The sequence below is a fragment of the Engystomops pustulosus genome, chromosome 3 (genome assembly GCF_040894005.1).
Source record: "Engystomops pustulosus chromosome 3, aEngPut4.maternal, whole genome shotgun sequence".
In the NCBI taxonomy this organism is placed as follows: domain Eukaryota; kingdom Metazoa; phylum Chordata; class Amphibia; order Anura; family Leptodactylidae; genus Engystomops; species Engystomops pustulosus.
In genome coordinates, this window is record NC_092413.1 from 45,021,332 (window position 1) to 45,034,355 (window position 13,024).

Sequence of the window (13,024 nt, forward strand, 5' to 3'; positions counted from 1 at the left end):
AGCACTTACATGCACCAGAAGAAGAAGGTGAACTCCGGCGGACCTGAGCGGGGAAGCAACACATGCAGGATATCGGGCGCTTGATCCTAGTGAAGCGCTGCACAGTGCATAATCCTCGGACCAAGTAAGTAAAGTTTTTTAAAGGGGTTGTCTGGGATTAATTTTTCCCATTGGCCACAGGTATTAAAATAACAATAAAAAACAAACAGGGAATACTTATCTCGCTCTGGCGTTCTGGTTCACCAACAGTGCATAAACCCGCTATAACATAAAGCCATAGCCAGAGGCCGGGCAGTGACAGGAGATGCCAGCTGTTTTTAGTTATTTTCATTTTTCTTGGGTCCCATAGTAACAAAAAAATTAATTTAACCTGGAAAACACCTTTAACAACTGTTTTGAACTTTCTGCCCCCTCCCTTCCCCTATCTCCTGGGAGGTCACAAAGTTGTGTGGGATTCTTAGTGGACATATGCACACCTGATATCCACCAGTAAATGCTAGAACATTTAGAATGGACACTATCAATGTTTCTGGATGCTGTCAGTAATACCGACAAATAAGAATGGTGATCAAAGATGCACAAAACAGTTTTCAACTTCTTTATAGCCAAATTCTATTCTATTTCCTATTTTTGGACCTGTACGTATACATTTTTTTGATTTGTATGAAACATTGGAGGACGTTTATCATATGCCGGCGCTCATATTATGAAGTCCCTGTCCCTCTATAAGCGCCGCAGCCTCCTGATGTATCTGGCGGGTGTCTGTGCTGGTGAACAATTCTATGAATGATCCCGCCTACCGTAGAATTGCACTTTATTCTATAAACTTTCTATTCGCAGGCTATAGCTAGTGCACACCTACTATGCCGCCTCTTATTTCAGAGCTTTGACGCCATAAAAATGGCCCCCACTGTATCCACACAAACAAATCTTAGCCAAACAAATGACGTCTTTCAGACACTGAAATAGGACTTTGATCCATCATAAATCAGATTCTTTAGTTGCATTTTAACATTTTACTGTATTTGGCACTTCCTCTAAGTTCCTAATGAACTCGCTGCAAGTATAAATAATCCTAAGATTAGGCGTCACTCACATCCCTATATAATGAGACTAGTCATTTTCTAACTCTTCTTCTTGACAGATCACATAGGAGTTTTAGCTGGCACCTATGGCATCTGGTCTGCTATGCCAACCAATGTAAAAAGACTTGCTATAGAAGCTAACCAAGTGCATGGTCACATAGACATTGGGAATATTCTACTAAAAAAAGTCTGCTAGTTCATGGACTTTTCTTCTTTAATTACCCTTTTTAACTCATGGGAAAAACAGTCTGTGGTTTTGGCTGTACAGAACATACTGCAAGAATTAGACAAAAACTCATCTATTTTCATCCCTAATGTATTTTACACATACTGAATAAGCTTACCTTTCAGAATGCTAATTGGACTTTTAAATGGTTTTATGGAACCATAAATATTAATTGGTAATTAGTATTGGAACAGTGTAAGCCGGACTCTTGGCACCTACTTGCTGGTTAAAGGGGTTGCAGCACAGGTGTAACTCAAAACATTACCATGACAGCATATGTGCCCCACTCACCTGGATGGGAGAAAGCTGCAGTACCCTTCACAGCCACTGCTACAGTACTGCAGCCCCTCCAATAAGTTAATTGGTGTGGTGCCGGGAGCGAGATGCCCCTCAGTCTGGTAGGTATGCACTTTCCTAAGGCAAAGCCCATCAAGCACAGAAAAGAGCAGCATTCAGCCATCCATAGTAATAACATTTTGAAGTAGCCCCCACTGTGCCCCAACAATGCCAATGCCAGATATGGTAGTTAAGCTCTCTACTGTGGTCCACAAAGGTCTAACACCCATTCATAGTGGGTCCCTGCTGATTTTTATCACTTTCTCCCATCTAATTGACCAAAACACAAATCAAAAGCATTGTGTGAACGTGGCCTTATAAATAGATAAATAATATCAGAATGTTTGTGGTCTGATGCTTCTAACCCCCACGATCATCTGGGGACTCACAATGAGCAGCTCATTGGCCTCTGGAGCCAAACGCAACATAACAGAAATCTCAGATCTCTGTGTAGTGGCCGAACTGTGTTACTGCAGCTCGACCCCAAAACTGTGGTGTAATGGCTGTAATATCCTGGTCTGTAATATCTGTCTGTAAATCGCTACAGAATATGATGCCCCTATATTAATAAAGATTATTATCATCAAAGGGGCTGTCCGAGACTCACCACGGAGGTAAGTACAAGTTTATTTTTTTAAGAAGCCCCCACACCGGCCACATAGGAGTTTTTTTAAAGTATCCGACAACCTCTTTACTATTATGATTATTATTATATTCTTGCTTTATTCCCTTTGTTTCTTCCAGGTCTGAATGCCAGGAATTTTGTATAGGTCGAAAAATTTGAAAAAATCTTTCCTTAAAAATAAGGGGGAAGTTTTATCATTATCAAGCAGGACCTTACTCCAGTTTTTTAGACTGTTTTAGGAGCCCGTCTGTACATTTATGATAGTGGCTTACACAGCGTGACAAATGTGGCACATGAGGTATCATAGTCTCTAGTGGATATGCTACTTTTTAGTTAAAGGTCTATTGATGGTAGATGTGTCCTACTAAGAAGTTTGTGAGGACCCATTCTCCTCAGGACTTCTTTTATTATAACAATATATGCCATGATTAGCATAATTAGCACGTTTATAACTCTATATTGCCACAAACGTGGCTTATAGAGTTATAATAAAAGAAGTCCTGAGGAACTTCATAGTAGGACACGTCTACCACCAGTAAAACATTTTTGAAAAGTCGCAATTTAGAATCTGCAAATGGTCAGATGTGACAATTGTGAGAAATTTCCTTCAATGATACCCCCCCCCCCCCAACTACTGTATAAAGCAGGCAATTATTGAGTTAGAGGAGTCTCCTTACGATATTAGCTGCACATGGTGACCCACTTCTGTGGTCAATGTCCTGCAGGTGCTCGATGTCCTTTCAGATAACCACAGGAGAAACTGATCATGACATAGTTTTCATTTTACTAAAGGGAGTGTCCATTTAATGACGGGTTCTCCAGAGAGAACAAGAGACACTCCTGGAGCTGCCCTCCCCGAATAGAAGTTGGAAGATTTGGGTTTATGAAGATGCCTCTTGCCAAGGAGTATAGATGAGGCGTCCAGAGAACAACTGCTTCCTATGGTGCAGGAGCGTTTGAAGTAAGAACAATATGTGGACACCCCTCTGTCAAAAGTAAACCACCCTTGTCAATAGAAAAGTCTCCTGCTGCTCAGCTAATGGGGGTTGGTGTCTTGTTCCAACACGAACCCATCCCCCATTCCCTCAATTCATTGAAGCTCATGAAACACAATACTTATGTCAGGTTTCTTTATATGTGACCCCATACAATGTGCGAGTGAACTCTCTAAGAAGTTGACTTAAGAACAATAAAATCTTTAGTACATTCTCAGTTTTGTCCAGTGGAACCTCCTAAAGATTCCAGATCTTAGGAAGCTGCTAAAATGTTACATACAATGACAATGTTATGGATACTTATATATTACACTGTACATGATAATACCAGGTAACATGCAAACAATCATAAGATACCGTAACTTGTACTGTATTTGCTACAGTGAACATATCCACGGGATAGGGCCTAACTTTCCGATCAATGGGGGTCTCAGTGCTAAGACCCCCACAGATCACTAAAACGAGGGGTCCGTCGGACTAATGGAACAGATGGACGGCCGCGCATGACCGTTCTGTTCCAATAATCTCTATGGAGTTGATGGAAATCGGTGAGTGTAGCGCTTGGCAATTTCCGTCAGCTCCATAGAGATTATTGGAGCAGAACGGTCATGCACGGATGTCTGCTCCATTAGTCTGACGGAGCGAAGAGGTCTCGTTTTCGTGATCTGTGGGGGTCTCCGTACTGAGACCCACAGTGATCAGCAAGTTAGGCCCTATCCCGTGGATAGGGCCTCACTTTTGTTCGTGGGAAATCCCCTTTGATGTACACTGCAAAAAAAAATATAGGGAACACATTCTACATCTGAATGAATTAAATATTCTCATTGAATACATTGTTCTGTATAAAGTTGAATGTGCTGACAACAAAAATCAACAATAGAAATCAAATTTATTATGATTATTATCAATAGATGCCTGGATTTTGAGTCACCCACAAAATTAAAGTGAAAAAACACACTACAGGCTGATCCAACTTTCATGTAATGTCGGTAAAACAAGACAAAATGAGGCTCAGTATTGTGTGTGGCCTCCACATGCCTGTATGACCTCCCTACAATGGCAACCCACACAAGTAGCTCAGGTAGTGCATCATCCAGGAGGGCACATCAATGCGAGCTATGGCAAGAAGGTTAGCTGTGTCTCTCAGTGTAGTGTCCAGAGGCTGTCAGGAGACAGGCCAGTACAACAGGAGACATGGAGGGGGCCCGTAGGAGGGCAACAACCCAGCAGCAGGACGGCTACCTCCACCTTTGTTCAAGGAGGAGTAGGAGGAACACTGCCTGAGCCCTGCAAAATTACCTCCACCAGCCACAAAATGTGGATGTGTCTGCACAAACTTATAGACATCCACAGAGGAGGGCTGTGCTCACACAATTGGCATTTACCAGAGAACACCAGGATTAGCTAATTTGCCACTTGTGCCCTCTTCACAGATAAATGTAGATTCATACTGAGCACATGTGACATATGTAACAGAGTCTGGAGACGTCGTGGAGAGCAATCTGCTGCCTTCAACATCCTTCAGCATGAACGGTTTGGCAGTGGGTCCATGTGCTTGCCAGAGGTAGACTGACTGACATTAGGCACCGAGATGAGATCCTCAGATCCCTTTGTAAGACCATATGCTGGTGCAGTTGGTTCTGGGTTCCTCCTAATGCAGGACCATGCAAGACATCATGTGGCTGGAGTGTGTCAGCAGTTCCTGAAAGATGAAGGCATTGAAGCTTTGGACTGGCCACTCATTCCCCAGACCTGAATCTGATTGAGCACATCTGGGACATCATGTCTCACTCCATCCACCAACATCACAATGTACCACAGACGGTCCAGGAGTTGGCGGATGCTTTAGCCCAGGTCTGGGAGGAGATCCCGCAGGAGACCATCCGCAACTTGATCATAAGCCTACTGAGGCGTTGTAGGGAGGCCATACAGGCACGTGGAGGCTACACACACACACAATACTGAGCCTCATTGGATCAGCCGGTTGTGTGTGTTTTTCCACTTAAATTTTGTGGGTGACTCCAAATTCAGGCCTCCAGTGGTTAATAAATTTGATTTCCATTGATTGTTTTTTGTGATTTTGTTGTCAGCACATTTAACTTTGTACTGAACAAAGTATTCAATGAGAATATTTCATTAAGATCTAGGATGTGTCATTTTTTGTGTTACATTTTTTTTAACACATTATTTGGAGCACAGTAACTCATGTTGTAGATTCCGTGTGGCTTTTATACGCAGACTTTGGTGCTGAACAGTAGTATAAAAGTGAATGGAATTTGGAAACAGGGATGTAGACGTGTAAATTGTTGATCAGTGCAGAAAATAAAATAATGGTCATGTTCCGTTCTTTACGTGTCCTCGTAGATTTTTGCATGCGTTTTAAATGCGTTTTCTGATGCTTTTTTAAAGCATTTATTGTTGCATTTTTGGTTGCGTTTTAGGCACAGTCATGCTCAATACCATTAAACTGCATGTAATTTCATGTAGAAATTTAGGTGGTGTCTTTCATAATGCAAAAACGCATCAAAAAACGTCATGTGGGAAAGCAGCCTGAGTTGGATATGGATTTTTATGTGGGGTTTTCACAATGCGCAATATCTGCAAATAGCTTAAGAAGAACAAATGAGCATCCGTAATGTGAAACCACATTCATGAAGGGGTTTAGATGTTACTTTTGGTTGGTCTAATTTTGTGCCAAATATCAGACCATGTAGTGGTATATTAGGCCAGTTGCTGATTACAGGTTCCCTTTAAGCCAATTTGTTCCTTAGATTTCTTCACCTGTCTCATTCATTGTATTAGGTTTTGCAGAAACAACTCTGTTCTGATTAACGTAATTTACTACATTTACAGAAACAGGTAGGAAGATGCATAAATTATATGAAGACTGGAAAGAGAAAGGGATGAAGCGCAAACATTTGAACTCTATTTTGTTGAAGTTTATTAAAATTTACAAAAATAATCGCATTGGCTCTTAGCTCCCTCTTCACAATATCAAAATACTGCAATGCTGATAATGCTAATAACATCAGGTGGTACAGACTTTAGAATGATATTCTTGGCTGTTTTATAGTGTCTATGGCCATATTTATGCTGCAGCTAGACGGTGACTTCAGTCTTGGCGCCCAGACATGGCATGACGTGATATTACACATTGCCATTTATTCTGGGAGGCCATGATGTAGCCGTGCCACAGCTGCTGCAGGCAGATATATGAACAGGTGTGGAAACACTGGAAGGACCGGAAGGTCCCCCAAAGTGAGAAGCAAAATACAAGTGCAGAATAACCATCCCCCCCCCCCCTCAGCTTACACTCAGAATTCAAACACAATAAGATCCCCCCCCCCAACCGACCCCCCTACCTCACCCTCCCCTCTCTTACCTAGATATCTCTCCTCCCCCCCCCTCTTCCCAGGTTCTATGTTTCACCCCTTTTTAATTTCTTGTATTTCACGGGACAAGCCCATAGACCGGGCATTCATATAAGCTTCGGACGGACACCACAAACATGTATAAAGAGCGAACTGAAGAGAAAGTGGTGTATTTCGGTTCCTTATGTTGTTGTATTGCTCCCTTCATCATAAGAATCTAGGTGGATAAGCGGCTCTAATTGGAAAGAGCCTCCCACAGAACACTATGCTTCCGGATCACTACCAAATTGTTACCTTTTGTGTACAAAAGCTTCTGTCCTGTAATGTACTGTTTGTATTATTTGGAACAAAAAAAAAAAAAGTTTAATAAAAAAGTTTTAAAACAAAAAGATCCGGTCTTTTGATATTGTCTGAGGTATTTTCAGATGTAAGCTGATGTGTGTTTTACAAGAGCTGATGTGTGTTTTACAGCAGAAATCGGAAAGTGACAAATAGATTTCAGCCCTGGACATAACTGCATTGTGTGACAACGGGGCTAATCCTTGTGTCCTCCCGCTGCTTTTCCGAAGATAATATACTGCATATTCCATGTGAGTACGGGCCTGATGCACATTCCACATAGATATGGTATAATATTCAGTATGGTCATACTAAAGTGAGCAGGAAGTGACGTTTGATTTTGGAAGTGACCCTCTGTAGAGCCTTTATCAATTAAAAAAAAAAACAGTAAACCCCTTTAAATTCTCATCACATTCCTGAACCCTTTTACCATAGAGTCTGGATTAGTCGTGATATGAATGCTAAATTACAGGGCCACCAGATTGACTGATGGTAGACTGGTCCTACTCACCTGCTCAATACGATTTCTTCTAATAGGGACTTATTCTCTTACAATTCGGAACATTACAATTTTCCAAAAAAGAGTTTTAAAAATTAGGCTAATTAGTCTGAGCTAATCACCTCATCTTATAATTTATTCACTCCCCCTGACTCATCCAGTCCCGCCTGCTCCCTCCAATCCTGCCCACCGAGATTGCAGAGAACAAGTAATGTCGGGGACAAGGTGGGACTAGACAAGTAAAGGGAATGAATAAATTATAAGCCAAGACGCTCCGTTGACTTAATCTGGAGACACTCACGTTCACTTGCATAATTTTTTTTCTTTTCCGGGTAAAATCGTTCTGTTCCAGATTATAATAAAAGAAGCTCCTAGAAGAAGAAATCATAAGGAGCATGTGAGGAGGACTAATCTACCATGAGTCAATCTGATAGAAGAAGTCCTTAAAGGACTGTGCATATGGGCTGTGTGCCAAATGCAATATTATTTAACCAATCCGTCACAGATTTTTACCGATCCGTTCAAAAGTAGAGCATGTCCTAGTCAGAACCGGTTTTCACAGATCACTTGTATACAGATGAGTATAGATAGCTAAGGCAAATCATGCGTGAAAACCAGACTTTAAGAGGTAGCCCCTGTTTTGTCAGCACTGTGACAAGGGAAGAAGGAAACTCACTTCTATGGAGGTTTTTAAAAAACCATGGAACACTTGGTACCTTTAAATAATTTCTCATTCTGAGAACATAGTACAAAAGCTTACCTTTAAGACATTTATTGCACAATGACTGTAAGTCTGCCAAAATCCTGGCGTTCTGTGTAAACAGGATATACACAGCCAGGTGTCACCTCCTAAACACTGCTTGTCCTGTTCTGTAGGTTGGATGTGCAGTGGAGGGATCGGAGATGAGAGACTCATGAATCAGGTTATTATCTGACACCACCATTGCATGAAATGACATGATGAGACAGGATCACTTCCTCAGATGGGAAAGTCAACTTGCCAAGAGCTGCTCGGCTTTCATCTCAAGGTTTCTTAGCAATCCCACCTGTAACATCCATCCACCGAGCGACTATAAAATCATTCCAGGGCAGACGCTGGATTATGCTCCAGGAGGCCCATGGATTAAATCCTTCTGCTTTAAGACACTGACAGTATTAACCCATAAATAAACTCGAAATTTTTGATATTTTAATTTTTTTAATTTACCACCTGAAATAGTGATCACGTTGAAGCAGGAAATGTTCCCCAGATCGAAATCTCCACAGATTTTTACCCAAATTTTGCAGAGGTTTTCTATTTTAAATTTGATTTCATAATCCCTGTCCACCTTCAAATCCGGGAACACTTCACTCCTATAACTTCTATTAATCTCTATACCTCCGTACTCTAGTTTTAGGACTTTGTTCACATCTGTATTTGAGGCTGATCTATTTGGACGGCACATTGACAGACATCTTAAAACGAAATCAATTCAAGATCCATTTGTTCCTATCCCATTTTTTTAAATTCCTACTATGGAAAGTAATTTTATAGGGGGGAGGGGGGAGGTCTGGTAGAGATTTTGAATTGGGACCAGCATCTTTAAAAGTGTTTTCCTGGAATGCTGAAAAAAATACTTGTGGTGGCCGGGGTGGTAGAATAAAAAGAGACTCTGCTCCCTGTACCTTGTCCACGCTTCCTGCATCACTCCAGTACTTCCGATTTTTTAGCTTTTTGCCCAGCCAGAAGTTCTGGGTGGTCATGTACCCCCTTCAGGAAACGGGTGGTCTCCCAGGACAAAAAAAGTCCCGTGGTCAGAGGAAGTTACTTTCCAAGGCCTTCTGGATGGATAAAGGACCATAAGTACTGGAGTAGTATTCCGGTTCATCTAAATTCCTGGAAAACCTCTTTACCCGGATTTCTGAACAGACTGATTCTCCTCTTCATCATCTAAAACAAATCCTGTCCAGTACTAATTACAACTGTTTTTCAGGTGCTGTTCACACACTATCATTGTGATTGGCACATGATCCGTTTTCTATAGTTCCCAGAGCGGGTTTCGGAGGCTAAATCACTGTAGAATCAAAGTTGAGTGCCCACGAATGGGTAAGCCCAATGTTAAACTGTGATAGCAATCACCTTAGTTCATTCTTTGGAAAAATGGGGTCATTTCAGGATCGAATGTCAAGGTGGTCTTCATGTGGTCTTATAGAGAGGTTAAGCAGTAGCCTATTACTGTGTCATTTCGGATTTTTTAATACTGAGCTACTGTATACAATGCTATATATGTTTTTTCTTATTACAATGTACATATGCACCTGTACAGTACTAACATTTTTTCTGAATTCCCCAGGTTCTTGTATTTCAAGTTTTTTACTAGTTTCCCGGTAGATGTACACTGGCCCTGACCGACTGTCTCACAATGTCGCCAAATACCATCACGCATCATCAATACTATCAGATACAATAGCAGCAGTAGGTACAACATGGACAGTAACCTGGCACAAAATATTAAATCATCAGAATATACTAGACTCCTGTATTGTGTCTCACCAAGCAGGAATTTGGGAATGAGGATTGGCATCTGATGGGTGAGCCGGACCGGTGGATATCCAACTTTCTTAGTAGCAGATATAATAATGACATACAGTGTAGTCCAATGGCTTAAAGGGGCTCTACAACTTTAAGATATTGATCCATAAGGAATATCAGATCAGTGGTGATCTGACACTCACGAGTACCACTCATCACCAATTTATAAAAAAGTGGAAACCGCCTTTAATTTATGGTTTTATTACAACCTGCAATGGGGGAAAAATCAGAAAAGATCCTACGTGATCTCAAGTGCGCAATAAAATTGCAGTTATCACCAACTTTAGGTGCCAATCAGACCCAATAGGTGCCAATAGGGTAAGGGAGATCTGCCATCCAGCACATCACAGATATGACATCAATACCATACACAGTATACAGACTGCAGCAAGCAAAAGTTATATGACAGTAACATGCAGGGAGCAGGACGACTGGCAGCTCTGTGGGTGAGACAGAGCCGAGCGTGCACACAATGCTGCCAGTCTGCAATCACTGCCCACAGGTCACTGTACATCGTGTGTCCAGCACAGCCCTTACCTGCCAGGCGCCCCCTCTGCCGGTGCTCCCCGGTGCCTGAGCTCTGTGTGACACCGGCGCTACCCGGAGCCCCTCTCCCCCTGGAGACATTCACAAGGAGAAAGTCTCAAGTAGCGATGCCAGCGCGCATGCGCGTCACTCCTGTCCCTCCCCCGCCGCATTACTTACACACTGCCCTCACCCCGGGCAGGACAATGACAATAATACAGAGGGGGGAGGCAGGGGCTGGGATGGCGCTAACTTCATCCTGCACTGCAGTTATACAGTGTCTGTAATCACCACAGTCCTTCTCCTCAAACCTGTAACCTCCATGTCATACGTCATGGCAGGTGACAATTCACCATTAGTTTCAATGAAAACCCCTTCCTTCATATTACACAAGTAGTCCCCAAAAGTCACCCATTATTTCTAACCATCACGGGTTTGAGGGGAACTCCAATTTGAGGTACTTTACAGCAGTCGTCCCCAACTTTGTATTCAGGTACCAACTGAACCCAAATTTTTTTCCAGGGACCGGGGCTGGTAACCCTTCTACTATGGTGCCTGGTAAAAATAAATCGGCGCACCCTCAAATACCCCATATGTAACCACAACCCATATAATGTGCCATTTCCAACAGCCCCTGTACTTAAATGCCCCCTGCAGCTTCCCCCTTTTTCTGTTGTCTGTATTTATAAGAAGGGGCTACAGAAAAGGGGACACTATAACACCCCTTTTTCTATAACATCCCAGACACACCTATAATCTGCCCTTGTCTTTGGCCTCATCAGTATGAGGAAAAAATGATGCATACTTTACATGAGTATAAGCGCGTATAACCTAATTTTACCACACAACACAAAATGGGAAAACTTATGACTGGAGTATAAGACTAAGGTGGGAGATGCTGCCACTACTCTTAAGGAAAATTTCCAGCAGCATTATCCAGTAATGAAATGTCCAGTGGCTGCACGGTTCTTCATGCAACACAGATGTGCTCAGTCGGACCGTGCGGCACATTTATCATGCATAGTTCGACGGAAATGTGCTGCATGCCCCATGTTAAAGCTGCACCAAAAAAAAAAAGTTGTGCATTCTGTCAGGGCAGTGCAGGGGGCACCAGATTCATGCAGAACGTGAGCCAGAAATCCTGAATCTTGCGTCCTTGCACACTACACAGGCACACTGATCATAGTGCGGTTTGCACTGTTTCTAATGAATGTTGGTCCATTGTCTGCACGTTAAAACGGCAAAAAAGCTAATGACTCCTTGCAAAAACTGACCAAAACTGCAGACAAAAATGTCAGTTTTTGATGCATTGCACTGTGACGTCACCTGCAATACAATTATAGCAACTGAGAAACTCTGTGCTATAATGTCACCAGTAACGCCGAAGGGTGATATTAGCAGGGAAGCTAATTTATATAGATAGATGTAGCACATTATTTTGGGAAACCTTTTGTTGTCTATAGGAAGGAGGCACAGTGCAATTTTCATCTCTTATTTCTCTGTTTATGTAATATGACTTTTGGTAGGTACGTAGTAAAAAACTGAACTGCAAAAACAAAAAGGGCTGCATCCTTAAAGGGGTTGTCCAGGAATGAAGAATGTGTCACACACGGCTGGGGAGGCTTTAAAAATAACAAAGAGCTAATACTATGTGAATAGGACAAGCCACTGGGCAATGGGAAGGACTTCCCAGGAGCAGAAAAATGTTTTTCTTCTGTCCCTCTTTCCCTGTCCAACAATTATTATTATTTTTTTTTTTTTGGGGGGGGGGGGTTACTTATGTGAGTACATGTCTGACATGTATGTATATATGGGTAATGTCAAGGTTATGAGGTTATTAAATAGTTTGCAAATATCTAATAAATCTCCTTGCAGCCAGTGAAAAGCTTAAAGGGAACCTACCACCACGAAACTACCTATAAAGGTAGATCGGGTGGTAGGTGGATCAATTGGACGCGAGGATAGCCCTTTTAAGGGCTAATCCTCACGTCCCCGCAATGTTTTGAAAACTTTTATTGCCCCAATATTAAAATTTTCTTATGCGGCTACTGGGGCGTGGAGTAGCCGCATCTGAGGTTACACGAGGCGGCTACTCCACGCCCCGGTAGCCTCTTTTCTCCTCCTACCAAAAATCTGCAGCGTGCAGCTACGAGGAGCTGCGCGCCCTCGTCCGGCACATCTGCTGTCTGCGCATGCGCAGAACAGCAGGCCCGCGCCTGCGCGGTCACTGCTACGGAGTCGGAGCTGCACAGGCACGGGCCTGCTGTTCTGCGCATGCGCAGACAGCAGATGTGCCGGACGAGGGCGCGCAGCTCCTCGTAGCTGCGCGCCGAAGATTTTTGGTAGGAGGAGAAAAGAGGCTACCGGGGCGTGGAGTAGCCGCCTCGTGTAACCTCAGATGCGGCTACTCCACGCCCCAGTAGCCGCATAAGAAAATTTTAATATTGGGGC

General features: G+C 42.7%; 1 protein-coding gene across 2 annotated transcripts in view; it reads right to left on the bottom strand.

Annotated features, from left to right (window-relative positions):
- RIN2 (Ras and Rab interactor 2) overlaps positions 1-10,707 on the bottom strand; it is a 133,276-nt gene extending 122,569 nt beyond the window's left edge. The window contains exon 1 of one of the 2 annotated variants that reach the window (XM_072140633.1): positions 10,586-10,707. In XM_072140633.1, the coding sequence (XP_071996734.1) occupies positions 10,586-10,675 (90 nt within the window). In that variant the 5' untranslated portion in view covers positions 10,676-10,707. The remainder of the gene's footprint in view (positions 1-10,585) is intronic. The other variant, XM_072140632.1, reaches the window with a different exon arrangement.
- Between the last annotated feature and the right edge of the window lie 2,317 nt (positions 10,708-13,024).